The sequence below is a fragment of the Stigmatopora argus genome, chromosome 18 (genome assembly GCF_051989625.1).
Source record: "Stigmatopora argus isolate UIUO_Sarg chromosome 18, RoL_Sarg_1.0, whole genome shotgun sequence".
Lineage (NCBI taxonomy): Eukaryota > Metazoa > Chordata > Actinopteri > Syngnathiformes > Syngnathidae > Stigmatopora > Stigmatopora argus.
Window position 1 is genome coordinate 7032713 of NC_135404.1, and position 27529 is coordinate 7060241.

The window sequence follows — 27529 nt, forward strand, 5'->3', positions numbered from 1 at the left end:
ATTGTCTGTTTCTATAGATTTTTTTTGTTTAAATTGTACATATTATTGTCATAAATGTTAAAGGGACTTGAATGAAATGTGTTATCAACAAGCATAGTATCGCCAAATGCTCATTTTAGTTGTGCACATACGTAATCACACAACTCACAAACATTTGGTTTTGTGGCGCCCTTGTCAAGAAAATACAATTATTTAATTATGCACGTACAGTACAGGGTCACAAAGTCCCCATCAGGCAGAATCGGACCCCCTAGCGGGCCACTTCTGCACCCTTGACACCTCTGTTGTAAATTGTTCCTAGATTGGAGAGTGAGTTGTTCTTCTCCTTGTGCCCTGCAATTGACTGGCAACCAATTCAGGGTGTCCCCTGCCTCGTCCTTGTAGTCAGCTGGGATAGACTCCAGCACCCCCCCTTGCAACCCTTGTGAGGATCATCGGAAGGTAAAATGAATGAGCAGTGAGTGACAACCGCTGCTCTGAACACCCGCGAGCATTTATGGTGCAACGTTTTAACGCTAAACGTGCTGAAGCTTGACTTGTTTGTGCCACTTGGTTATTTTTGCGCGTCTTAACAAAAAAAAACTTTTCCAATCATTTCCAGAATGAAGCTGAGCTCGTTCGGATCATGTGGGGAGTTGTGGAATGAGCTTGCCTGTTCGCACACATGCCCCCTCCCGCATACCTGCAATCCCGGCCGAATGCTAGCTAACACGTCAGTCAGTAGTTTGGAAGACCCGCAATTTTGTTCAGTAGTTAACACAGAAATGCCTTTCACTTCTCCAGGCCGCCCACTCAGGTAACTGTTTTTTTTTTGTTTTTTTAAGAGGTTGATTTAGTTTTTAAAATAATCGTAGTTATAGATCGCTTACGAAAAAGTGAGGTGTCTTTGGTTTGTCGGATGGAACGTGAAATTTAGCATAAAACAAACAAGGTAGACAATCCAACAATGACTCACAAACACACAGGGTTTAAATAGACAGACAAGGGTTGATTACAAAGTACAAACACCAGGTCACATGGGGGGAAGGGCAACCATGAGGGACACAATAGGCAAAAAAGCATGCAAACCAACCAAATCCCAAACTAACCCTAACAGTTTTTGATCTATTCCTTAGTTTTAGTGCTGTATTTAGCAACGTTACTATGTGTCATTTTTAGAGCCATTCTGCTTCGTCAACAAGCACAGCGTTATTTTTTTTTAACCCAAAAACCCTCACTTTTTGTAAGCCTGAATCCAACCACAGTGGCTGGACTTGAGGTGTTAGATGTTTTTAATTGGAACTCCAAAGCAATAGTCTTTGTTTATCCGGACTGCATTTGTGTGTAACTGTACATGCGGTTGGCACGGAGGGGGAAATAAATAAAGACAACGGGGTGGGAAGTCAATCTCGGGGAGGGTCCAGTGGGTGGAGAGCGGAGAGAGTTGGGGCCATTAGCGCCCCGTGGGGAGAGCGCAAAAAATAGTCCGGGGCGGGGGCGCTCGTAGTCAGGTCTATGGCCCCCTCACCTCCCCCGTTCACTTGCAGGTGTGCACGTCGTAAACGCGCGTGCACTCCTGGCAGCTGACGTAGCAGCACCAGTGGAAGATGCAGTGGCACTTTTCCTTGCGCTTCTCAGTCCGGGTATTGTGCCCGCGACCGCAGCACAGCAGGTCGCAGCCCTCGATGCCGTGCGACGAGACGTTGCAGGCGCGGTCCCGCGTCCCGAAGGATCCCGTCTCCTGGTTGGGCTCGCAGAAGTTGGGCGAGCCCTCGTAGTAGACCAGGTCGCGCTCGGTGGGGTGCTTGAAGAAGGCGTACTTGACGCGCAGGGTCTCCACCCAGCCCCGCGACTCGCGGTGTTTCTCCACCACCATTTCCGAGGCGCTGTCGTACTTGTCCTTCAGGTAGTCGCCCAGCATGCGGAAGTCGGGCTGCGCCCACCAGCAGGTCTTGACCTCGCAGCTGCCCGACAGACCGTGGCACTTGCAGCGTAGATGCATGTGGTCCAGGATGGTCTGGGCGACACACAGAGGAAGATTGTTAAAAATGCCAATGCAATGATACGACTAGGAAAGAGAGATGGAATCCCAGATAGAGAGAAACATTCCCAAGCCTGCGGTCATGCATACTTGACAACTGCAGAGGTTTGATGCCGTCCAAATTCTTCCTTTGCTGTACTTGAGTGGATTTCTAAGACATCTTTAGCGCTTTAGATTGCAATTTGAAGAGGACTTTCCCTTACTATCTTAAAATGGCCTTTGAATTTGTGCAATTTGCGCTTGGCAAGAAGCAGGAACGCAAATACAGGGACTTGAACGACTACTTTTGGCTAATTTTTGGAATTCATTATTCCACTGTGTTCATTTAGCCCCATAAATCGAGATTAAAATGTTTGATCTCTTGGTTTCTTTGAGAAGACGATCCTTTTAACCCACTAAAACCCTGTAAGAGACTTTGAGGTGCAGCTACAAAGTAATTCTGTAGCTCACATCAGTCAATCACCCCAAGGCACGTACCGCCTTTGTCATTCTTACATTCTATATTTAACCTGCCGAAAAATCCCCGTGCACCTCAGCCTCCCGACAGACCTTGGACAGGTGACATCAAATCAGGGGCCTGAGGTGCCCCCGCTTCCAATCAAAGGCGCGACGAGCGAATCCAGGTGGCGAAAGGAATTGTAAAAACCTATTCCATGACGTCAGGCTTTCGGGGAGTTTACGCTGTAGGTGTGTTCCACGAAAACCATTCCGAGTTCAAACTCAGCTAATCTTTCAAATGAAAGAAGGCATCAATCACCCCGTGGAGGTTCTTATCGTTAACGTAATAATCACGGCTTCGCTTTCCGTGGCGTACACGAAGCAAGTCAAGAAGTAATTACCGAGCGTCCCGCTTCGTTGTTGTGGCGGTTCATGGCCGAGCGGGCGTCGGGTCGGTTCTCCCGGGCGTCGGCGAACTCCCGGGAAACCAGAACCCCGAACTCGGCGTCCTCGCTGCAGCCGCCCCACTTCCAGCCCTCGCCGGGCGGTCCCTTGTGGTGGGAATCGCAGCCGCACATGGTGGACGTTCCCTCGGCGCAGGAACGCGTCACGGCGAAGGCCACGCCGGCCGAGGCGATGGCGTGGACAAACGCCGACTCTCTGGTTGCTGCGGGAGACGGAGGCCGGGTGGTAAACAGGCAGAGGGAGAGAAGGGAGAAAGTGTGTCAATCTTGTTAAACCTGAGCTCTGCCAACACCCACAAGCTGCTATTCAAACTCCTTCAAAAAGAGGACACTCACTTGAGGATTCTACTTGGAAATCATTAGTGCTTCCCTGCTTTCTTGGGGTTCTTTTTTTTCATAGATCTTTTTTTAAATTGTAACGCCCAGGACATGTTGAAAAACAGACTCAGTTGGCACACTGGAACATATACTGTGTTGCAAATATAGACTTTTATTTTTTATGTTATCCCATCAGGAATAGACGCTTACTCGTTTTCTTTTAATTGCTTAGGTTTTATCAACACATCTGACCCAATTATATGCACCGTCTGCTGTTTATCTCCAGACTTTATACAGTTCCCCCTTTACATGTGTTTTAAAAAGTCTCAATTTTTCATTCTCTAAGATTTGGAAAGAAGATCTTAATTCAGCACGGAAAACACCACCAGAACACAAGTTCTGAATCTCAAGCGAACCAAAACAAAGTCACACTGTTTGAATTCCCCCATTCAAGAAAACAGCACCCCAACAGGCCCCTAGTTGATCTCATACCTGTCAACCTCGGCCAATCGCTCCCCTTATTAATGATTGCAATTCCCCTTATTAAGCGATAAAAAAACAAATGCAACATATTTACTGACATAGGGTGCACTTAAAAGTCTAAAATTGGACGGGGTGCCCAATTAGTATTCACTAAATTCAATATTCTGTCGATGTCGCTTTATGACGCTAAAGCTTGACTGTCTGGGTACATTGCTTGCTGACACGCTATATTTATATAGTGAAAAGGCGCATATCATGCTTAAAACATGACAATATTAACAGTCGAAGATGACGTTTTCGTCTGCTACGAGTGACCGAGACGATCCGGATTAGAGCCGAAATGGTAAAACGAGATCGGTTTTCCAAAAAACGTACTTAAAAAAAAAATCCCGTACAAAAGTTGTTATATGGCGTACACAATTTGAAATGATCAAAAAACGAATACGTTTACAGGTATGTGATCTCCACCAAAGTGAACCTTCGACTGCAATCAGAAAACAACGCCAGTTTCCGCTTTAATCAAACTGTCAACAAACAAGTAAAATCGAACACCTTGTGACCAGGGTAAGACGCTTAACGAGAACCCCCTGACGACGAAGGCACTACCTTCTCGTTCCGCGGGACGATATAGGACAGTAAACACTTTGTTTACTTGGGGATGAGTGAGGACTCCTGGGAACAGCAGATTCCCCGCACTGACATCAGCCCTTTGTAGCGGTGTCAGGGGCGCCTTAGCGCTCAGTGGGATCTCATGACCTCCTGTCATCCCTGAGGTGTGCTGCTTTGCATCTGGATAGTGTTTCAGGAATGTCGTCACCCCCCCAAAGCCGTCCCCGTTTAGTGCCCAAGGCCTTCAGGTGAAACCTAGCTGCGTGTCAGCCTGTTTTCTCGTCTGACACCCCCTTTGAAGGCTTCGGCTCATTATGTAAGCCGACACCACTGTTTCATAATCGCAGCACACTTGTCGTGGGCGCCCCCGACATTACGCACCGCTCTTAAACAAACTGGAAAATATCGTCACACGCGGGCGGCTTTCTCCGGTAGAGCCAGAAATTCCAAGACGCTCCGCCGGCCAATTCGACCGTTGCTTGTTTCTGATTCAGAGCTAACGTTTCAACGGGGAAAAACCGAATCCGACCCTGGAATTCCCAAACAATGGCGCTCGGCTCAGAGGTCGCCGCTGAATCCCGACCGTGTCGTCCCGGACACGGTTCGGAGCGGCGGCTCGTCGGTAAGGCTAATGCCGCCGCGGCGACTACCTGCTGGGTCCATCAATTCCGCCATTGTTTTCCTCACGTCACACTGCGTTACGCGCACAAAGGCCCCGGCGACTGGATCCCCCACCGCCCCGCTCTGCCAGTAGCTGGCATTCCCCGAAGTCCCTTAAGCGAGACCGATACACCCCTCCCTCCGTCCCTCTCCACCGGGACGACATCGTCGCCCGCCCCTCGGTCCGGCGAGGCCGGCTCGACGCATCCGCGGGCCCCGTGGCCGCCGCGTCGCTCCTCGCTCTGCCTCCCGGGTCCCCAAGTGCGCACTCGGGCCAGGTTGGGAGCGATCCCCTTTCAGCCTGTTCATGACAGAGTCAAAAGGGCGTGTGAATGGGGCGTCCGTGGGAGCCGGACTGTGTGAGGCGCGCAGCGGCCTTCATGCACAGTAGGGGTTGAGCGGAGCCCCCCGGCCCTTTTCTATTGCCTGTAATCTCATTTGGCCTCCCCTCTCCTTTTGAGTTGACGGAGGCGCTTGGACTGCTCACGCTGCCCACATTCATTCTCCTCTGACACACACACACAAACACACACAAGTGGATTCATTTGCAATCAGCAGCAACACAAGTATCTAACTTCCAAATCGCTGACCGTCAGTTTCACAGGAGCTATTTTGACGATTAATAATCCGCCGGGCAGTTTTAGGTGCACCGAACTGACGGCTGGGAGCGATTTCATTCGTTTTGGTGGATTGGTTGAGAGTTTAAAAAAACAAAACAAAACAAAAAAAGTCTTAATTTAGACTATCTCAGCCATCTATTGGCACTAGGACCCCCCGATATTTTCATTTTTACGTTACATGAACTGTAAATTGATCGGTTTCATGGCCTGTGACCGGATGTTTCGTCGAAAGACGTTTGGTCCCCGGACGTTTGGTCGACCGGACGTTTGGTCGACCGGACGTTTGGTCGACCGGACGTTTGGTCGACCGGACGTTTGGTCCCCGGACGTTTGGTCCCCGGACGTTTGGTCCCCGGACGTTTGGTCCCCGGACGTTTGGTCCCCGGACGTTTGGTCCCCGGACGTTTGGTCCCCGGACGTTTGGTCCCCGGACGTTTGGTCCCCGGACGTTTGGTCCCCGGATGTTTGGTCGACCGAACGTTTGGTCGACCGGACGTTTGATAGAACGGACGGGCCGTCGACCGGACGTTTGGTCGCCGGGTTCGCTCGCTGTCAAATTATGAGAGAGAGAGAGAGAGAGAGACAGAGTTTATTGTTGAAAGCGAGCAACCAGGTAATCTCTCGCTCTCAAAATTATAATCATGAGAGAGAGAGAGTCCGTTCTACCAAACGTCCGGGGACCAAACGTCCGGGGACCAAACATCCGGGGACCAAACATCCGGGGACCAAACATCCGGGGACCAAACATCCGGGGACCAAACATCCGGGGACCAAACGTCTTTCGACGAAACGTCCGAGTGCCGTGACTTTTGGTGACATAGCAACATAATGTTAAAAAATGGTGCAATTGTGAGGTTGAAGTCATTATATTACTTATTAAGTTAGCTGGAAGTTGTTAACAGAGTTTTTGTGACGTAAAGGTCAATCTAAACAAAGAATTCGGCAGTAAGTGGTGCTCAGGCCACACATTTTCATACCTGTGGACCTTCTCGTTCACTTTCAGCAAAAGTCGCTGAGTATATACCATAGTAGTCAGTCAAAAATAGAAATTCATATTGAAAGCACTTAAACATTCAATCCATTTCAACTTGGAGGAGCTGGAAGCAATTGTACGATCCAGTAAAAAATAATTGGGGGTAAAAAACAAAACAATGTTGCATGAAAAGCTTAAATAAGATTGATTGGAATCTTAAGTGCAGTCTATTGTTGTGGAGGATGGAAATTCAGTTTAAGATTTCAGTCTCAGTGGCTATCTCACTGTAAACGGGCAAACGGTGGCGAGGACAAACGTGGACGCAAGCGGAATGTGTCAGTGCTTGTGCCTGCGCTGGTTGCAGCCAGGAAAGGTGTCTATTATTGTAATTGCCCCAGTTAGCGTTTTGGCAGCCGAATTACAGGCAGCCTTGCGCCTCGGGCTCAAAACTGCTACGTGTGGAGGTTTTGTAACGGCTTGCAGCCCAAGCCGCCGTACGTGAGTCATTCGGAAAAAAAGAAGAAAGGCCGGCGTACCTTTATCCAGCACCGGGCCGAAGATGGCCAGGTTGTCTTTTATGGTGGTGCAATTCCAGCGGCGGCCCCGGAACTGGTGCTGGCACTCTTGGATGCCCAGTTTGACGCCCTCGGCCACGCTGGGCATGATCTCGATGTAGTTGCGGCAGAAACGCAGCTGCTTCGGGACCAGGCCTGGGATGGAGCCGCACAGGATGGGTTGGGTCCCCAAAGATGAATACTGCTGACCCAGGGCCAGTGACCTGGTGTTCAAATGAATATGGTCTGAAAACTTGGCAAATCAGAGTACAATTCGTCCATCTTATCTTCTATAGCTTTGCAGGACTCCATACTGTTTTTTTTTTTTTTTCTAATCATATTTTCCGCAGTATATGGCACGCCAGACTGTAAGATGCATCTTCAATTAATTGCCTATCTTAACACTCGTTAGTGGTTTATTACATCAACTGGATGGAGCTTTGCTATAAGGTAATCGATATAATAGTTAAACAATATTGATCCATATATAATTTGTATAAGGCGCATTTCTGGTCTTGTAATTGCCTTATAGTGCGGAAAATACTGTCTATCTTGATTCACAACACCTAAGTCATTGGTGTAACGTTATTTTTATTTATAATTTTTTTGTATATTTTTTAACATGTTTTATTGTTATTTTTAATAGAAATATTTTCAACTTATCAGATAAAAATATTTTAAATAGTTTCAAAGTCACTGAGGTTAGGTCTAAGGTCAAGAGTTTTTTTTTATTCAGTCTACATTTCAATTTAAAATGTATAGTATTTTTCTATTATAAATTAAAACATTTAAACAGTTTCAAAAATGTTTCAAAAACAGAAAAAAAGCATAAAATGTTCATTAAAGTAATTGAATTTTTTTTACTCATTGGCTGTGATTGGGCGGTCCGGCAGACGGGTGTCTAGCACGTCGGCCTCGCAATTCTGGGGTTAATGGTTCGATCCCAGGTTGGCCCTCACTGTGTGGAGTTTGCCTGTTCTCCCTGGGCTTGTGTGGGTTTTCTCTGGGTACTCCAGTTTCCTCCCACATCCCAAACACGTTATTTCAGTCTTGACCTTCTTCTCGAGTTAATGTCTCCATTCAGCACAAAGACAGAAGACCTACCAACAAACTAGTGAGCTCAGGTGAGTCCATTTGATTGCACGCCATTGCGTTTCTACTTTTATTCAGTGTAAATTCCACCCTCACAGTTCGTGTCCTCCATGAACTTCCTACATTCCCGATAATGGTGACGTGCCGGGGGGAAGCTTTCTGGATGGAAAGCTGCCACGCCAGAGCGGCAGACACGTTCAAATCTGACAGTGAGTCACTAATGTACATCACACTGACAGCTCCTGTTTATTTATCGGAGGACTCGGGTTATGCCTCTCAATCAATCAATCAATCAATCAATCAATCCATCAGTCAGTCGAGAGATTGGACGAGATTTTCCGAATTGTCCGTGAACTCAATTCTTCATCCTATCAAGGAAAAACGCACACGCGTCGGTGTTTTAACATGCAAAATTCCGATGACAAGCTCAAGCAGAAACTAAACAGAAAGTTTTTAATGTACTGGACAAATATGACATAATTGTACTCTTGTCTTGATACTAAAATTTTCTATCCGATATCTATTCTCAAAAAACAGTCAATACATGGTAACATTTTTAATGGTACTTCCAAAACTTGAATTTAAATCTTATTTTTAAATAAACTCTTTCCCTGTTTCTCTTGTTATATTTACAACTTATAATACAAAAAAACTTCAATAAATACATGAATACAATAAAAAATAATCAAATTAAATCAGAAATACACTCTGGTTAAGCCCCCCCTAATAATGTTTTGTTTTTGTTTTTAATATAATATTTTACACTGTCACAGGGAGGGTTAAACCGTGACCGGACGTTTGGTCGCCGTACGGTTGGTCGCCGGATGTTTGGTCGCCCAGACGTTTGGTCGCCGGACGTTTGGTCGCCCCGGTGAATATAATTTTGAGAGATGGTTTCAACAGTAGATATTTAGATATTAAACTCTCTCTCTCATGAATATAATTTTGAAAGCTGCTTTCAACAGTAAACTCTCTGTCATGTTGTCAAACGTCCGGCGACCAAACGTCCGGCGACCAAACGTCCGGCGACAGGGTTAAACGAACAAGCATTAAAATTATTTAGACGACAATGGCATTGAAACATGAGCATTCACTGCCAGTCTTACGGGTTTGGGTGAATCGCATCTGCTGCGAGAAGGCCTGATTGGTCCCTTCCCTTTGTGAATGAATTCAGTCCGATAATACCCGTTTAGTGAAAGCTCCCATTTGGCTCCCATTCAAACTGTTCTTGAATTAAAAGGTATTAACACTACTTTTGACCACTGCTCACGCCCAGACACTCACACGCAAGTTACTTCAAACATAACCTGTAATGATGGTGCGGTTGTTGACTTCATAGTGTCTGGTGATTCAGCAATTTGGTTTTATCTGATGCAATGTTTTACTTTGAATGCCAAGCGTTTCAAGTTCAAGTTCTGATATGAATTTTTGGACCTGTTTTCAATCCGCAGGGTGGATGACTTTTAGCCCTGAGGGGATTGTGAGTGGAGCAATCTTAGCACGTGGACCGCCTTAGCACGCTTCCTCCTTTTACCGATGCCTCGGAAGTTGTGAGCAACGTTTTGCAACCGGGTTGGTGAACGGTAGCCCTCCATGAGGGGGAATCTGCTTGCTGCAGGCGATGGGACTGACGGCAAAGAGTGGCGGCAATGGCGAAGGAGGCCGACTGCAGGCTTTGGCAGGTGCGTGTTCTGGCAAGTCCTGCGTGGGGCCGTCTTCTGGCCTTTATGGCTTTGAAGACTGGGGGGGTTTCTGTATCTAGCAGGCCTATGTTAAATGTTAAATGTTTTGAGATTGTATTTTTTAATCGACTTCGGAGTGTTACTTGAGGCCATAAACAGAGTTTATTTTTATTTTATGCTTTAAAATCAACCAAAGGCACCAAAAATGTCGGAAAAAGGTGACCCAAGTTTAAGAGAAGGTAACACATAAAAATATTAGAATCATAGAAGTCATCTGAAATTAGCAAGTGTACCAAAAATGACTCTTAGATGCCTGAAAATAAAAAAGGAGCAACCTGTGAATGCTTTAAAACTAACAGGAATTTAACCCAAATGAAGAACCAATCTTGTAAAAATCCCAAAATAATAAGAAAATGACAGCCAAGTGACCCAATAATGCCCCCAAATTGAAAAAATGTATTTTCCAGTTAATTTAACTTGTTTAAGATTTTATTCATTTATAAATAGAGCTATTGGTAAGAATTTATATATATTTTTAAAATATTGATTGGAAAAATATTTGTTATACTCACAAAAATTGTCTGTTTCCCCATTAAGGATTAAATTATAGTACTCTGATTGGAGGTGAATGATCATGTTTAGTGCCATTAATGGCAATCTGTTTTAACTGGGAGGGAAAGCTTGATTAGCGAATGAGTTCAATTAAGAACCTGAAAAGTCTAATTAAAAGAAACCGAAGGGGTTGTTTTTCAGGGTGGAAATTAGCAATACGTGTGAATGAAACCATTTTTTATACGGTAGCTCCTCTACTAAATGCCCTACATGCATGGCTGATGTACACAAAGTTAGGCAGCTAGCACGTGTTCACCCTCAAGGCAAACAAGCTACATTGGGAACTGTCTCAGGTGTATAAGTAGCTACTTCCTCCAAGCAGTAAGTGGGTATCTGGGGAGCAATCTCTTCTTGAATCTGACCTTTCAATAGGAATGACGCAAAGGATCGAACGAAAGACCCTCTAACGAACTTACGGCATCTCCTGAATAAATCGAGCTAGAATACGCCAAGTTTCAAGTGTCGCGTCCCGGGTGGTTTATCGGAACACAGCTCGTATTTACCTCGAAATGCGGACGGATACGCGGGCGCGTGTCGGATTTGCCCGCAGGCCGACGTATCGCCCCGCGTTGTTATTGTCGAATCCCTCATGAGAGTCCGCGGCGAGAGATTTAAGTGGGCCACGGATGGTTGGCGGCTTTTCCCGAGGATGGGACTTTTTCCCGTGTTGACGACTTCTTTTCTGGCACACGTTTGATTTGTAGTCCAACAGCTTCCGGCTGATCAGATAAAAAAAAATGACAGGACCGTTGAACGATGTTCCAACCTGTCGAGAGCTCATCCCGCCGTGGCTGAAGTGCAGCATTGGGATGCCCTGCAGTCACGAGAGGGAAGTTGAACGCCACGTAAACTCGCCAGTTCTCCGCTGGGACCGTCAAGCACGTTAGGCTTGCGCGTTGAGAAACTACTACGAACTTGATTACTGCCACTAACAGATATGGAAGCTGATCTAGTAACTGTTGAGTTTTTTTGCATTCTGAAAGGATTAGGCCTCTCACGGCACCGGTGTACTTTACCGTATTTTCTGCTTAAAATTTGCTTCATATAGAAGGTACACCACATTATAAGACACAGTAGTAGTAGTAGTGGTGGTGGTGGTAGTTTTTGTAGTAGTGGGGGATTGTGTTATCCATCTAATAGATGGATCTGTTGTTATAATAGTAGTTGTTGTAGTAGTAGTAGTAGTGGTAGTAGTGGTAGTGGTAGTAGTAGTAGTGGTAGTAGTGGTGGTAGTGGTGGTAGTAGTACTAGTGGTAGTGGTAGTAGTAGTGGTAATGGTAGTAATAGTAGTGGTAGTAATAGTAGTGGTAGTAATAGTAGTGGTAGTAATAGTAGTGGTAGTAATAGTAGTGGTTGTAGTAGTAGTGGTTGTAGTAGTAGTGGTTGTAGTAGTAGTGGTAGTAGTAGTGGTAATGGTAGTAATAGTAGTGGTAGTAATAGTAGTGGTAGTAATAGTAGTGGTTGTAGTAGTAGTAGTGGTAGTAGTAGTGGTAGTAATAGTAGTGGTATTAATAGTAGTGGTAGTAGTGGTGGTAGTGGTGCTAGTAGTGGTATTAGTACTGGTGGTAGTAGTGGTGGTAGTAGCACTAGTGGTAGTAGTGGTAGTGGTGATAGTAGTGGTAGTAATAGTAGTGGTAGTAGTGGTGGTAGTAGTGGTATTAGTAGTGGTGGTAGTAGTACTAGTGGAAGTGGTGGTTGTGGTAGTGGTGGTAGTGGTAGTGGTGGTAGTGGTAGTGGTAGTGGTGGTTGTGGTAGTAGTGGTGGTTGTGGTAGTAGTGGTGGTTGTGGTGGTAGTGGTGGTTGTGGTGGTAGTAGTAGTGGTGGTATTAGTAGTGGTTGTAGTAGGGGTGTGTTATACATCCACTAAATAGAACTCTACTAGTAATAAGGGGTTGTGTTGTACATCCATGAGATGGAGTTGCAGTAGTAGTTGTAGGGGTTATCTTATACATACACTGCATACGTCATTTTGAGGGCTGGCCCTAAATGTGCTGCACATCTAACTGGCATTAGAAAGGGAGCCTTGGACCAGCTGGTTTTGATTTAATTTTGTTGGCATCACAATATTTATGTTTCATGGGTTTTCTCCGGGTACTCCATCTTTCTCCCACATCCCAAAAACATGCATGATTGGCTAACTGATCACTCCCAAATGTGAGCGTGCGTGCATCGATATTAATCTCCTTGTACTCTGCAATTTACTGGTGACCATCTTATTTATTTAGATTAATGTGTTCAATATATTTTTTACTCAAAGTATTTTGATGTATATCTTGACTTTAACAGTCAAATACTTTTTATGGGAAAATTTGGGTGTCTGAATGGAACTCAGTCGAAACGACTTCATGTATAGCACAATTTTAGATCGCAATTGTGTGCGCCGGCCCGTGTGTGACCGGGTCACAATGACCCAGATGTATTGCACAGGTGTGATCAATGTAGCCCTTTAGTCGTCCATGTGACCTTTAGCTCATAATGATCGCTCGAGCAGGTGAGATGGCCGAGCTAATGAAGACTTTTAAATGTGTGTGCCGTCGTGATGAGTTGGTAGCCTTTGGGCTTTGGAGGTTTTTCTCTTTGAGGAACTGGCCTAGCCTGTGTTTTAGTACCACTAATAGCCATGCACGCTGAAGGTGGGTTGAACGGGTGGGTCATTTTTTGGTGGTCTTCTTTGTCATTTTCTACTGGATCACCATGCTTTGATGGCAGGACACATTTCGGCTGCTTTGAACGTGCTTCTTAAGAGCGTGTCTTGCTGCTTTGTGTTGATCTTGACATTGTTTCCCATAAATCGAGTTTCATTTTGATTTATGAAATTTGCCAGATGTGTCACAAGGAGCTCCCCCTAAAAAGTCGACATGAGGCATGCTGGGTAATAGGGATTCTTGGGTATCCATTTCAGGGATACGTATTTTGGTCGGTTTCCATGATTCCTTACATTGCTGAAAATTCTGCCTCAGGGAAAATTTGACTTAGCAACGTGAAATTTGAATGTCATCTCTATCAATAGTAACCTCACAATTTTTTTTGCTTTGAAGTAGATTTATTACGATCATTGAATCGTATCTAGGAGCCCTTATGATTTTATTTTTAAATACAGCCCCCCGAAGCTAGTGTCACGTAGCAACATGAATATTGGTAGACATGCCTACCATTAGTAGACCCATAAAAAAGCTTTTTTGAACCCGTGCCTGAAAAGACAAAGGAAGTATGCAATTTTTGTTTCGTCACAATTCATTTCCAAAGCCAGTTTCTCTTGCCAATATAAAATTTATGACTAAAATATCACAGGAAATCCGCCATTTTGGTTTTTAACCAGTCGTATTATAAATACTGTAGCCAAATCCAAGTTTTTTAATGATTGAAAAAAAAAACTGACACCACTTTCATGTATCCACAGGAAATTTCATAGGGTTGACTATCAATACTACGCACCACAAATCTTGCATCTATCCCTTAAAAGACGCACAAGGTAAGCCATTTTGTTTGTGTCTAATTTTGTGTCATTTAAATTAGAGGAAAATTCAGCCCTGCAATCCAATTCCTATAAAATTGGCAGACCCCATCATGAGTAGAGTAGACCCCCAAAAAAGCGTTCTTTCTTCCGTCTGAAATGCACCTGCTTGCATCACACGGATCAAAAAGTGTTGCTTTTTTTCCCCACAAGTGAACTTTGACCCTGCATCCCTGGGCTTCCTAGCGCCGTCTCTTGGTTTCTGTCTGCGAATAACAGCGCGACATCCTCAACCCTTTCACACAGAGCGGTCGCACTGGGAATCATTTAAAGTGATCCCTCCAAGATTGAGGAGTTGGAAGTTTTTTGAGTGGACGTGTGGGGGGTCAGCCTGTCAGATAATGACATTCCTGAGACCCGGAGATGGACTCTTCAGCTCCATTTAAGCTGTTTGGGGTCACACTAGTAGTGTGTGTGTGTGTGTGTGCGTGTGTATGTGTGTGTGAGAATATTTTCAGCTTTGCTTTCTGATTTGGGGGGAAAAAATGACCCTATCATTGTCAGACATCAAGTCCCTCCCGGCAACAACAGCTTTTTGTAGATAAACATGAAATTTAGTGTAAATTAGAAGCCATGAAACAGTGAATGAATGTCGTAAAATGTACGGACTTAATAAGCATTGATCGTCTGTCCTTCTAGTTTAAATGATTGGACTTCAGGAGAAGGCAATGATTTAGGAAGCAAATACAATTCAGCTCATGAATGCAGTTTAATGAAGAGGTTATTGCGAATTTTATAATATGAAAACTGAGGAATTTTGAAGTATTGAGGTCAAAGGTCACTGAGGTCAGAAGTTTTTGGGTGTGATGACTTGACAACAAATGAGGCTAAGTCAAAATGGCTGGGTTGATAATATGATGAGAGAAAGAGTGATAATACAAAAGTAGTGTGAGCACTAGAACTAATATGGCGATGCTTTGAATTTGGGTGCTTAGGCGGAAATCTGCTCTCTGCCTATATAGTCCAAAAGAAAAATAATACTCGTTTTCATCCATTAGCACAGGGGTGTCATTCTCGGGTTGGTTCGCGGGCCGCTTTAACGTCAACTTGATTTCACGTGGGCCGGACCATTTTAGATATAATATTTAGATTTTTTTTTTATAAATGGATTAAAAGAACTGGATTAAAAGCCCTGAATATTCAGTTTTTTATAGATCTAAAACAATGTTTATTTTAGCTTTTTTTATATATATTTTTAGATTTTATAAAATGATTTTTGAACAAAAAACACAAAAAAATGATTAAAAAATTACAATTATTGATTTAAAAGGAGGAAAATCAGGAAATGTAATATACATCTATACTCTTCATTTTAATTTGATCCTAAAACAGAAAGTCGGTACTCATGATTTACTTTCCCGGGCCACACAAAATGATGCGGCAGGCCAGATTTGGCCCCCGGGCCGCCACTTTGACACGTGATAGACAACGGAGACGTCACCCAGCGTCACAGAGTGATAGGATATGAAACTACCTTTCGTATGTGGTTTCGATTTGTCTCGCCAGAATCTGATTTCTGTGCTTTGTGACTGTTCAGACTGCAAAAGAACCATGCAATTGTCAGTCTGAACAAGTTAGAAAAACAGCCTTTCTAGGATTCCGTTTTTAGAAAAAAATAGATTGCGAAGTTGTCTTTGGGCTTCTTAATGTTTGTTGTGAAAGCGAAGAGTGCGTTTGGACCCCACCGTCGTCTGTTTCCCTGCAGCATTCTTGAATTTACGAGGCCAATTGACTCTCCAAAGCCTCCTGATTAGCGCTCCCTGCTTGAATGCTTCCAGTATGCGCATATCGCTGCTCCCTTCACAATTTACGGCCAGCGAAGCCCGCCGGGCTCTTCGCTGAAACCCAACTCGTTTGACGTCGAGGGGGGCGGCCCGACGACAGCCGTTCCTCAGCACCTGCGCCGTCACCTGGAGCCACGCCGCTGAAAATTTGTCAGCCCCAATCAAAGGCGCCCACGCGCTTTGTTCGGGAACACGACACCCGAAGCCGCGGGTCAGAAAACCCAGCCGTTTTGTGGCTCTCGCGTGCGCCGCTCCCGGCGCCGGCCAGCAGTGGGCGTGCAGGCATGGCGGAGCGCTTTGGCGAGACCGCCGTGGCGCTAAACGGAGCCACATGCTCGTTTGGGCTACCGAACGAGGAGTGGCGTTGACAACTCGCGAGGGTCGCGCCAGATTGCTTTTGTCACACACTCGCTCGCTTCTGGCCGCTAGACGACGTCCTTCCAAATCGCTGAAAAGTTCAGCGGGATTATGGAAGGTAAGTCGTGGCCATAACCAAACCAGAAGCCAAATTGTTTTGGCGCAAGCTCATTTTTTTGGACTTTTTTGCGGGTCCTAATTCCAACGGGGTTTTTCCAAACACGTTTTCTGGTGAGGTGAACTCAATGAGTTAAGCGAAGGATTTTTGCCATCCCTCCCAGTCAAATTGGATTGGGCGTCTAGCGCTGTCACTGGCAAGGAGGTAGAAATAAGTACCTTGTGCATATGATGCTGGCAATGTGAATATATTTTCATTTATTCTATTATTGGAAGAAAGGGGAGATTTGTATTCATAAAAACAAAAAAATGGTAGGGATATTTTGACAAGAAAAGTCACAAATACATTTAAACGTATGTAAATTAGATCTTTTGAAAATAATTATTAAATGTATTATATGAAAAAAATGTAAAAATATTTTAAAACCATTATTTTCTAATTGAATGTTGCATTTTAATACATTCAAAAGTAAAAAATATGTTTTAAACTTATTTTCAGACTTGGAAATAAGTAACTATTCTCTCATTCGTTTTTGTTTTTTAAATGTTTCTTCATTTTAGTATCTTTATTACAAACTTGGAAGAAAAATTGGTTTTTAATGTGTGTGTATATATATGTATATATGTATGTATATGTGTATATATATATATATATATATATATATATATATATATATATATATATATATATATATATTTATATATATACACATATTATTTAAATGTCATTTTTATTTGAATTTTCTCGTTCCAGCTATATTTAGTCTTCATTCCTTGTGCAATCTGCTAGAGTTAACTTCCAATTCCCTACTTCGATTCAACTTCAACTTCAACGCCATTGTGACTTGCACGTTTTGCCAAATTACATTCAAACTCCCAACTTTCCGTGCATCCATTTTAATTCCCCTCCAAAACCTTCCCCGCCAAATCCGACCCCATCAACGACGGAGGCCTTTTTTCTTCTTCTTTTTTTTTCCCCCGTCACTGGCTTCTTTGCCGTTTGGCGTCCCCGGTCGGCGTACTCACCACCAAATGGGATAGCCTCCCAGCACCCGCTGGCCGCACAGCCACACGCACAGCAAATATCCAATCAGGTACAAATCCATGAGGCCAGCCTGCTCGGAAGCTTCAACGCATGGAAGCTCCACTTTCTAAATCAGACCAAAATGTCGCAAAGAAGAAGAAGAAGAAGCGTCCTGTTGTTCGCGTCGGGCCAGGAAAAGTGTGTGAGGCTCCTGTGAGGGACGCTCCTCTTCTTCTTTCCCTCCCTCTTCTTCTTCTTCTTCTTCTTCTTCTTCTTCTCCTTGTTCTTCTTCCCTAAGGTAGATGTCTTCCTCTCGCCGCAATTTTTTCTCCCTAAGGATGCCTCATCCACAGGCCCAATATTAAATGGGAGGGAGGGCAGGAGTAGGGAGGTGAAGGGGGGGTTTGGAGATGTCAGCTGGCAAGCCAATCACAAGAGATGGCCTTAGGTTACGAAAAAAAAAATATTATTCCTTCCCATCTGTCAATCACCCCCTCGCCCCCCCCCCTCCATTCGTTCGCAGAGTGGGCGTGTCGCCTGAAGAAGGTAACTTGCCCCCCCCCACCCCAAAAAAAATGTTGCTACCCGACTAATTGATCCGGATATCGGACGGCGGGGAGCATGTCGACGCACGCCGGCGAAAAAGTGGGCGTGGCCTTAGAGTGAATTTTCCAAATTGTTGCCCGCCCTCTCTCGAGTGTTTGGGGGGGGGCATGAAAGACGCTGCAATAAAGCCATAAAGTCGGCGGCGGCCCAAAGGCGACGCTTTTTACATCAGCACCATTGTCATTCTGATGGCCGGTTAGGGGGGGGGGGGGACGGGGGTCTTGTGATGGATGGGCCCGTAGTCCTCCGATTCAAATACGAGGAAACTGATCGGCATGAATACCGACAAGATAGCGAGCATCAAAGGAGAGGCGGCGGGACAGCCAGACGGCTGGACGTCCCGTCACACGCCAGCGAATGAGATTTATGTCACTTCCTTTGGGAGTTCGGAAAGTGCATACGAGTACCAGCAATGGTACGTGGGCTCCCTCTAGTGGTACGCAAAACGGTGATTGAATGGAAGTTTCTTATTATCCGTCCGCTCTGAGTTTGTCACTTGTAGACGTCCAATCCTTTTGAGCTAGGAGGCCCGGCAATAAACGAACGTTAGTTCAAAATGTGATAATTTGCCCAGCAATGTTCGATATTTGGCTTATAAAATAAATAAGAAATTGAATGGAAAGGGGGTCGAAAAACGGCAAAGGTTTTTCTTGGAATGTGTTGAAATTCCAAAAATGGATCGCCTTTTTGTGGACTTGAGCCTGCCTAAAAACTGTCATTGTGGTAAAAATGTATTTTCACTATCCCTAAAAATGGAAAGTTGGAAAAAATTAGCCGTCGAATCGAGTTTCTTCGATCAACTCAAAGTTTGGTGCACATTTTTGCCATCTGTGGATTTCGACACTTGGAAATATGGCACAAAAGTATTAACCTAATTGATTTTGTTTATTAAATGATCAAGTGTGTCTTGGGTTTGTTAACAAGTGATTCCGATTCAGAAAATCAGTTTTTGGTGATCCTGATTCTGACTGTGTGGTTTAATAGGCTCAGTTTGTTTTAAATGTGAGGTTTGTGTTCTGTTTGGTTCAGTTTACAGCTTTCTGTTGGTTTTGGTTTGATTTTTTTGATTTTTTGGTTCTCCTGACAGTGGTTTTGGGCTCTTAAGCAGTTTTTGGGTTACATTTACCACAATGGTTTTATTTTTAAATGGATTGAATGAAAGTTCTGGTTATATATATTAATTTGCTAGTGCAGGTGGTCTCAAACATGCGGCCCGTGGGCTGGAAGTGACCCGCTAAGGGCTTTGTGATAGATGTCCAGTTCACTTAAACTGGCTGTGGATGCTCATATTTCAGTGCCATTGACTTCTAGTTTCGTAAATGATGGCAAGTTAGTTAACTTTTTGAGCCAAAAATAAACTGGTCCGACCTACATGAGATCTAGTTGGCACTAATGTGGCCCCTGAAACAGGTTGAACTCCCTGCTTTAGTCACATTGCTCTTTTTAGTTGATGTTTCATTGTATTGAAGTTCGTTTTTAGTAGGAAATTGTGATTTATTTTTATGGCAGGTTCTGGTACTGTTCATGGTTGGTCAAGTTAAAGGGACTTCTTGTTGGTTTTGGCGTGTTATTGGGGAAGAACCAATAGAACCTGTCTCTGGAGTGTGAGAGTGGGCCACGGAACGGTGGTCCCTCCCTGGATGTCCATGTGTCACTCGAGCAGCCCGCAGGTCTGTTTTCCATCACCGGCATTGTGGCGTTATTACGACAGCATCAGAAATGTGCCGAGCTCAGCGTTGGGCTCGTTTTGGACGACGATCTCCACGCGAGGGGAATGCGACACGACGACGCTTTGATTGACGAGCGCGGGGGCCCGGCCGGCGGCTTGCGGTCGGACACCCGACAACACTGGAAGCGTGTTTCCCCGCACCGAGCCAGCGCGGCTGGAAACGGCCGCGGCGGTTAAGGTCAAGAACGTCGCAGCCAATTGTCGCCTTTTACGCACTCGCACACTGCTGGACGCTGCCTCGGTGCGCACTTTGAGGGGGGGGCGACGCTGCAAGGGGAGGGTGACTCGAGGGGGGTGTCAATGAGGTCCCCTACCGAGCCGGTTTCTACGGTGACCTGAGAAAGGCCGTAAGTAGGTCCGGCCCTTTCTCAGGCCTAATCAGCGTATTAGCACAAAGGAGGACATGTGTTGACCCCCCCCTCCCGACGGTCCTCCCTCCCTCCCGACTCCTTCCAACAGCATGACTGGACACAGGCAGCCAATAAAACCCGGATTAGGAGGCTATCAACACACACTGAGCTGTAGCCACAAACTTTGTGAACACGCCCGGGCCCCGCCCCTCCCCTCCTCCCCTGCCATCTTTGCGCTTTATTGCCGACGTTTTTTTTTCAGTCGCCTTCGCTTCCTTTCAGGCACGTAAGCCCCGCGTACAAAGGACGCCCCGAAATGACTACAGATGCTCCCCTACTTACGAACATTCAACTTACGAACATACGAACATGTCTGCAAATTGCGTTTTAAGTCGAAAAATGTTCGTAAGTCCAATTTTGTATTTTTTTCCGAGTAGTGCTTCTTTCCGCCGCTAATACCGACGCCTGGCGCTGTGAGGGCTCAGCTCACCCAGCATCTACCTTCTTCTGTCCAATTCGTTGCAATGCGGAAGTGCGTGAACGTATCTCCAGTGGGCAAAGAACCTTTTTCATTTGTATCATTAAATATCTCGTGCACCCATTATTGAATGTGGTTGGTAAAAAGCGAAAGGCTTCTATTGAGGGAGTTGCAAGGAAGAGGCAAGCCATTTCATTTGAAACGAGTGGCAATAATAACGAAGCTTGATGCGCGTGAGAGTGGTGAGCGTTTCACGGGCATACAACTTGAATCGTCCGACCGTCAGTACCATTTATAAACAGAAAGATTGAGCAGCAGGACCCAAATATTGAACGTTGCACAAAGTTTGCAAATCAATTGAATGATGCCATACAGTGCTACCGCATCATTTATGATGAAAAAAAAGAAGAAAACTGTGCAATCGTCGTTAGATCGCTTCTTTCGGCCAGTTTCTAATACATAAATCTCTCTCTCTTTCTCTCTCTCTCTCTCTCTCTATACAGTACTGTACATATTCTCTCCATTTTATTAAATGTTTTTTTCAGTACAAACCAATGCATGTTACTTATACAAGCCTTAAACATACAAATGCACTTATATAAACCTTCAATATACTTATATAGGCCTTAAACATAAATTATAATACAAAATATAGCACTGAATCAACTTACAAACAAATTTAACTTATGAACAATCGCTCGGAACCTAACTAGTTCGTAAGTAGGGGAGCGTCTGTAATTTTGTCGGCAAACTCGCCATCGGAATCGGCTTTTTTGGTGGAATACTGTAAAACACACAAGGAATTTGTGGACGGTAGATGGAGTCGGGATAACAAATTGTACATTTACGGTATACCGTGGGTTAAAATCTGCAATATAGTGAAACTATGAAAGAAACATGACAATAAGTCGGGATGCTTTGAAGCTTTGTAAAAGTTTGGCCCAGGTGACCTAACAAGTGTCAATTTTTGACTCTGTATTGGTTTAAAAAGCTGCAAAAATGTTTTTATGTATTTTTAATTTAAAAAAGAGCTAAAACTACGTTACATTTTTTAATATTATTTTCTAATTTAGATAGAGAGAAAAATGCTACAAAAAATGCTGCAAACGATGTCAGACGGAGTGTTGAGTACATTTTTGAGCAAGACTGATAACTTTTCTTCTCTAAAATGACTTGGATCTGATTGGATGCAGGGTCGGCTAGTATTACATTTTATATTGCTCGTAAATCACATGACATGACTATGAGTCATATGATTGATATCAACGATGCGGCTTGCCAACATGGCCGAGATAGCACGTGGACTAAAAGTTGTCCAGAATAATACGTCATGTCATAAAAAATGGATCCGCATTGGCCAACTTGGGTTAATTGGACTTTTGGGAGATTTCTTTGGCTTGACATCCTTTCTTTACCAGTCAAAATAAATTGGACGCATATCACCGACCATGGTAGCTAATATGTTCCTCTTAAACCTTTATAGGGCACTCATTTGAATATGAATATGATGATTAACCTCAGTGTCATTGGGGGTCATAGCCAGTGTCTTTATTTTTTTAATAATAATCCTTTTCATTAATTCATAAATCTATTCAGTTATGAAATAAATGTAATAAAAACAACAAACTCTGAGAAAAACCCCCACAAAGAGCCAAATCCATAATTCTGACCTCTTTGACCAACCCTGCAAATTTGAGTTAAATAGGCTAATCTGTTATCAACATATCATAGCTTTCCTTTTCTGACCTCTGTGACCTTTGGCCTTATTATGTAATGTATAGTGTAATCCCATCTTTTGTTTCATATTACAAATGTATGCTGCAAGTTTGATAATAATCCCTTCATTTATTCTTAAATTATCTTAAACACTAACATATTTCTGACCTTTGACCCTATTATCCCAAAATGCAATCGCTGTATCCATTCCGTGACAAACCTGCTTTTTGAATTTACAACATGATAATAATTAGTTTTAAAACTATATGTATAATTATGATTGAAACCTGGCATATACATATTTGGCCATCAAATTTGGGGTCATATCAGCAATAGTTATTAATACTGTGCCCTACGGGATGCAAAATCCACTCTTTTTTTTCAGTTGGCAAAAATAGTCACTTAACTCACATTTTAAATGTCTTAAATTTGAGTTTTTAATCAATTTTAATTCATATTTTCTTTTGCCTTTTGTGGGATTACCCCGCGACATGTCCTGGAAGTGTTTGTGGGGGATCATATCTAGCCCTTTTGTCAGGAGGTACAAAAGGGGACAAGAACTCGTGGTCCAAAAGAACCCCTTTTCATGAGAGCAGCAAACACTTCATCCCCTGTGTGTGTGTGTGTGTGTCTCTGTGTGTGTGTGTGTGTCTGTGTGTGTCTGTGTGTGCGTCCCAGGGGAATGGTGGGCCACTCTTGAGCCGGACACTGAAGCGTCCTAATTAAAGGCCACTTAAGCCCCACAAAGTGCGGCGGTGCAGGTTGGTGTCGTTGAGGGGGGGATTCACGGCACTCGTAAACAAGGGGGTCCAGGACAGCGGGACAGAAGGGGGCTACATGCCACAGACTTTGTTCACACAAGATGAAGAGTCAACAGCCCACCCCCAAAAGGCCCTGAAGCCCCCCAACCCTCCCCTCATCCCAGCATAACATCCACCCCCCTCATCAGCCATTCCCCCTAATAAGCAGCACCTTCACAACAATGCCAACCCACTCCCCTCCTTTGGCTCTCAATCACTGTTGGGACAATAAGGGGGACCCCTGCCACCCCCCCAATACCACCTCACCGTCCCGCGGCCCCTCCCCAGACCCCGAAACAGACACTTCTTTTATTGAAATTCTTTGCTGTTCTAATCCTCCGCTTCCTCCAGGCCCAATAATGGACTCCCTGCATCATGGGCCTTTTCCAGCCAAGGCCGCTGTCACATCACAACCTGGCCCGGGTCACGAGTCCCCCCCGCCTCCCTCGCGCCGCGGATACGCAGGGGCGTACGCCAGTGGTCTTTTAGGGCTCACAAGCAGGACAGGTAATGTTTAACATCACTTTTTGTGGGGTTAGCCAGAAGTACAATAAATAGTATCTGGGGTATATTTTTGGAAACCATTTTCTCATGAGAGTATATATAATTTAAAAATATATATTTTTAAATCATACGTTTATTTTTCTTTTGTTTCCTGCAAATTGTTATTTTTTTAAATTCTTTCACTTTTGAAAAAAAATATTTTAGTTGATCTTTTTAGATAAATATATTTTAATAAAATGAACACTTTTAAAATAAATCTGAAATATAATGGGGGGTTTTTGGTGCCGAAAATGTAAAAATAATTCTTAAAGGTTGAAAGCATTTTTTTCCTGAAACACAAAGTAGTTTGTTTTTGTTTCATTTTGAAAGCAAACATTTTTATGTAGTCTAATTTATGGAAAAAAATTTTTGACACTGATAAACGTATTTTAATTACATATGTTGTTTGGGAATAAGAATAAGAACTATATTTAAATGGGATGCAATTTTCTTCAGTCTATCTGTAAGAATCAAGTTATTATTTAGAATAGGTACTTGTTATGTTATTTGTATTAATCAAATCCTCAAAATTCTCAATGTTAAATTTTGGTCGGTGTATTAAATATTAACGTAGACTACATCTTTGCCCAACATTTCCAGTTGACTGTTGAGGTTGGGCCATTGATGACATCTGCTGGTAAAATAGTTCAAAACAAACGACGCCAGTAGAGATATTTTTACAGCATCTATACATTATTGTTATAGCAATTGCATACATATGTTGCAGATGAAGCCGCTAGTGAGTAATTCATGTGTTTAAAATAATTCTGACAAGAAAAGATTTGTTTTTGTTTTTTACAAAACTCAGATCTGCAACTTTGAACATAGCCCGAGGCATCCCGAACTGTTCGTGGGTGCAGGTGTCACATGACATTGCATACCATCAGAACACAGCCGACCTTTGGCCTCAGGCTACGGCAGGCCTGAATTAGTACAGTGGGTGGAGTTTATTTGGAACATGACACAGTTGATCTTTGATGTTGCAAGCAGAATATCAGCTGTCACTCATCTTTTGTTGTTGTTTTTTCTTCTTCTCTCTTGCCCTACAGCAAAGTTGGACCAGGCCTCCCTTTGTGTGCTCGGATCAAGTGTGAACCTGAGAGCTAAACATTTTACACAGATGATGCAGACAGGTGTACAGTCAAACTCAGGTTACCTACAGAACAATTGCGTCGTACCTCAAAACGGTGAGGCAAATTTAACCCCTACACTACAATGAGCCTGAAATCATTTGCTTTACTGTTTGAGAAATGTCCCAAAATATTTGTGCAAAATTGTCATGTTTTCCACACCAAATATGGTGGTCCTGCTGACGTAGAGCAGCAATGGTCCAACCCACTGAACGAGTCGTTTCCGCAGATTCATTTCAAATTCCATCGTGATTGGCTTAGGGTTAGAACGTGACACAAAAGGACCAATCACGAAAGAGTGCGAGGCGGGACAATAGAGGCCAATCTGACCGCGGCGCGGGGGCGCGTAGAGATGACGTCAAACTGCTAAACGGAGTCGTGTTGTCAGCTGCTGGGGAACGACGACAGAGAAAAAGCGCTCGTATGTACATATTGTCGGTGATTTTGTTTATAATGTTAAAGGAATTCGGTGTGGGCACTGCAAAGATGCTAACCGTTGTTCCGTAAGCGAGATCCACGCCAAGACAGACGCCGGGATAACGGACTGTTCGAACCTACTCAGGTTGGTGCTGGGGCCATTGTTGTCTAATTTGTGATGTGATTGGACCCTGTTGCAATATTAACAACTTGTTGACAAGTTCAAAATTGCTTATTGTTTACTACTTTGTTAATATCCGGGTCAGAGGTCGCGTAGTTAACTTTGGAACCTTACGTCATTCACCATAAATGCTGTCTTCGGATCCGTTAGTTTCAGTACAATTGCCATAATGATCATTACCACAGTGGTAGGTACAAAAATAATTCCTTTTAATCCTTTTTAATAAAAATATTTTCTGATTGCAGTTGGCATCCATGACAGACTCAAATGTGTTATACACTTACACTTTGGTGAATGAAATGTCCTTTTTTAAAATTCTCCTTCTTACCATTTAGGTGGCAGCCGGTGTCTCCACCATGAACGTGGGTACGGCGCACAGCGAGGTCAACCCCAACACGCGTGTGATGAACAGCCGCGGCATGTGGCTGTCGTACATTCTGGGCATCGGCCTGCTGCACGTCATCCTGCTCAGCATCCCATTCGCCAGCGTGCCCGTCGTGTGGACCCTCACTAATCTAATCCACAATCTGGTAGGCTATTGCGTACCACATATTGTGAATTCCGCACTTTAGTGCACCTGTCCGTAAGAACCACCACCCAAATTTGATCAAATCTACAAAACTAAATCCACATATAAACCCTAGGCAAACAGTATAACAACCAATATGAATCCAAAAGAGCACCTCGCTTTAAAAAGCAAGTCACAATAATTACAAGGAATATAAAATAAATTCCACATGACCTTAACTTGGCTACCTCTGCTAGCTACACCTAGCATAGCAGCTTTGTTGTAGCACCCTGTATTGTCCTTTCATTTTAAATGTCTCAAACCTCATTTTTATCCTCAACTGGTTGTTATGTAAGAGCAGCACTTCTAGCGCATCTAGTATTTAAAGACTGATTTCACCTAAAATGGCAACGTTACCATGACACTGAGCAAAATGAATGATACAACAATTATGCTAGTCCGCCAGTGAAATCTATTAACTGCTTTGTTCTTAAAGCTACAGAGAAAATAGTACTAGCGACTTATCGTCCAAAAAAATATGGTATTTTTATTTTTACAATCTTTTCAGATCTTATTTGTTTCCTTTGTCTATCACAGTGCATGTACCTCCTCCTGCATACCGTCAAAGGGACGCCCTTCGAGACCCCCGACCAAGGCAAGGCCCGCCTCCTCACGCACTGGGAGCAAATGGACTATGGTGTGCAGTTCACTGCCTCGCGCAAGTTCCTCACCATCACCCCCATCGTTCTGTAAGTAAACGCTTCAATTTTTTACATCACGTCAGTGTTTTTTTGTTTTTTTTCATCCCGGCTAAAGTATTTCGATATGTCGCACAGGTACATCCTCACCAGCTTTTACACAAAATACGACCGGGTGCACTTCGTCGTCAACACGGTGTCGCTGCTCACCGTGATTATTCCCAAGCTTCCGCAGCTGCACGGCGTCCGTCTGTTCGGGATCAATAAGTACTGATTGGGCTGGCCGTGATGGGGGAACAAGGGGCACGGGACACCCCCTAGACAGAGAGACAATGTTTGTGAATTTCTGACCGGAAGCCAATTAGATGCTAGTTAGTAGAGGAGCTTCCCAGCATGCACCAGTGCCGCTTTTGTTGCACTTCATGTCCAGATTTCATATTTATTATTATTGTTGTTGATGTTTTTTCGGCGTACTCGCCGTTGAAAGGGCTGAAATGGAAGATTTGTTTCCACCTTTTTGCAACCATTGACGGCCTTAGACGTTCAATCCGTGAAATGGATTGTATGGCTAGCGCTGTCATTGGCAGCTAAAGAGGTTGTTAGCAAGTGGTTATGTAATTTTTTTTGTTTTTTTTTAAAGGATGTGCATATATACAATATTTTTCAAGTTCGCTGTTGTCAAGTGTCAAATTTGTCCTCTTTTAGTTATTTTCTACACGGGTGAACGGTGGCGTACCATTACTGGTCTTCAGTCACAGGTAAGATTTGTATTGTAAATTTGTATATATAGTTGTACAATTATGTGCATAATGCTTTGAAATTCACATTTTGGAGAAATTGAACAGTCGCCGTTCAAATTTGATTTCTCGTCCTGATTGGCATTCAAAAGTAGTTTTTCTTATATGAATAATTGAGGAAGAGGTAAGATAAAATTGCCATTTTGTGTATTTTATGACAGATTCATTTATAGTATTCCAAGCAACTATTTAGAAGGAATTTTTCTTCCTTCGTTGTATTAATGTACAGTAGTAGAGTAATTTTGGTACGATAAA

General features: G+C 43.8%; 2 protein-coding genes across 5 annotated transcripts; one reads left to right on the plus strand and one right to left on the minus strand.

Annotated features, from left to right (window-relative positions):
* Positions 1-750: 750 nt before the first annotated feature.
* wnt3 (wingless-type MMTV integration site family, member 3) lies at positions 751-17562 on the minus strand. The gene is made up of 4 exons (XM_077625664.1): positions 17324-17562; positions 7122-7363; positions 2860-3125; positions 751-1996 (listed from the first exon to the last, which is right to left on the minus strand). Exons 1-4 carry the CDS (start codon positions 17401-17403, stop codon positions 1517-1519), a joined length of 1068 nt encoding a protein of 355 aa, XP_077481790.1. The 5' UTR covers positions 17404-17562; the 3' UTR covers positions 751-1516.
* Positions 8144-27147, plus strand: LOC144092663 (ORM1-like protein 3). 4 transcript variants are annotated; one of them, XM_077625667.1, is made up of 9 exons: positions 8144-8263; positions 8330-8440; positions 9683-9913; positions 13926-13997; positions 23352-23507; positions 24593-24730; positions 25607-25801; positions 26377-26528; positions 26616-27147. In XM_077625667.1, exons 7-9 carry the CDS (start codon positions 25628-25630, stop codon positions 26749-26751), a joined length of 462 nt encoding a protein of 153 aa, XP_077481793.1. In that variant the 5' UTR covers positions 8144-8263; positions 8330-8440; positions 9683-9913; positions 13926-13997; positions 23352-23507; positions 24593-24730; positions 25607-25627; the 3' UTR covers positions 26752-27147. The 4 variants fall into 4 exon arrangements, with proteins under 4 accessions (XP_077481793.1, XP_077481794.1, XP_077481792.1 ...); XM_077625668.1 differs by lacking the exons at positions 8144-8263; positions 8330-8440; positions 9683-9913; ... (1 more) ...; positions 23352-23507; positions 24593-24730 and adding an exon at positions 24943-25094; XM_077625666.1 differs by lacking the exons at positions 8144-8263; positions 8330-8440; positions 9683-9913; ... (1 more) ...; positions 23352-23507; positions 24593-24730 and adding an exon at positions 24996-25235.
* Positions 27148-27529: the final 382 nt, after the last annotated feature.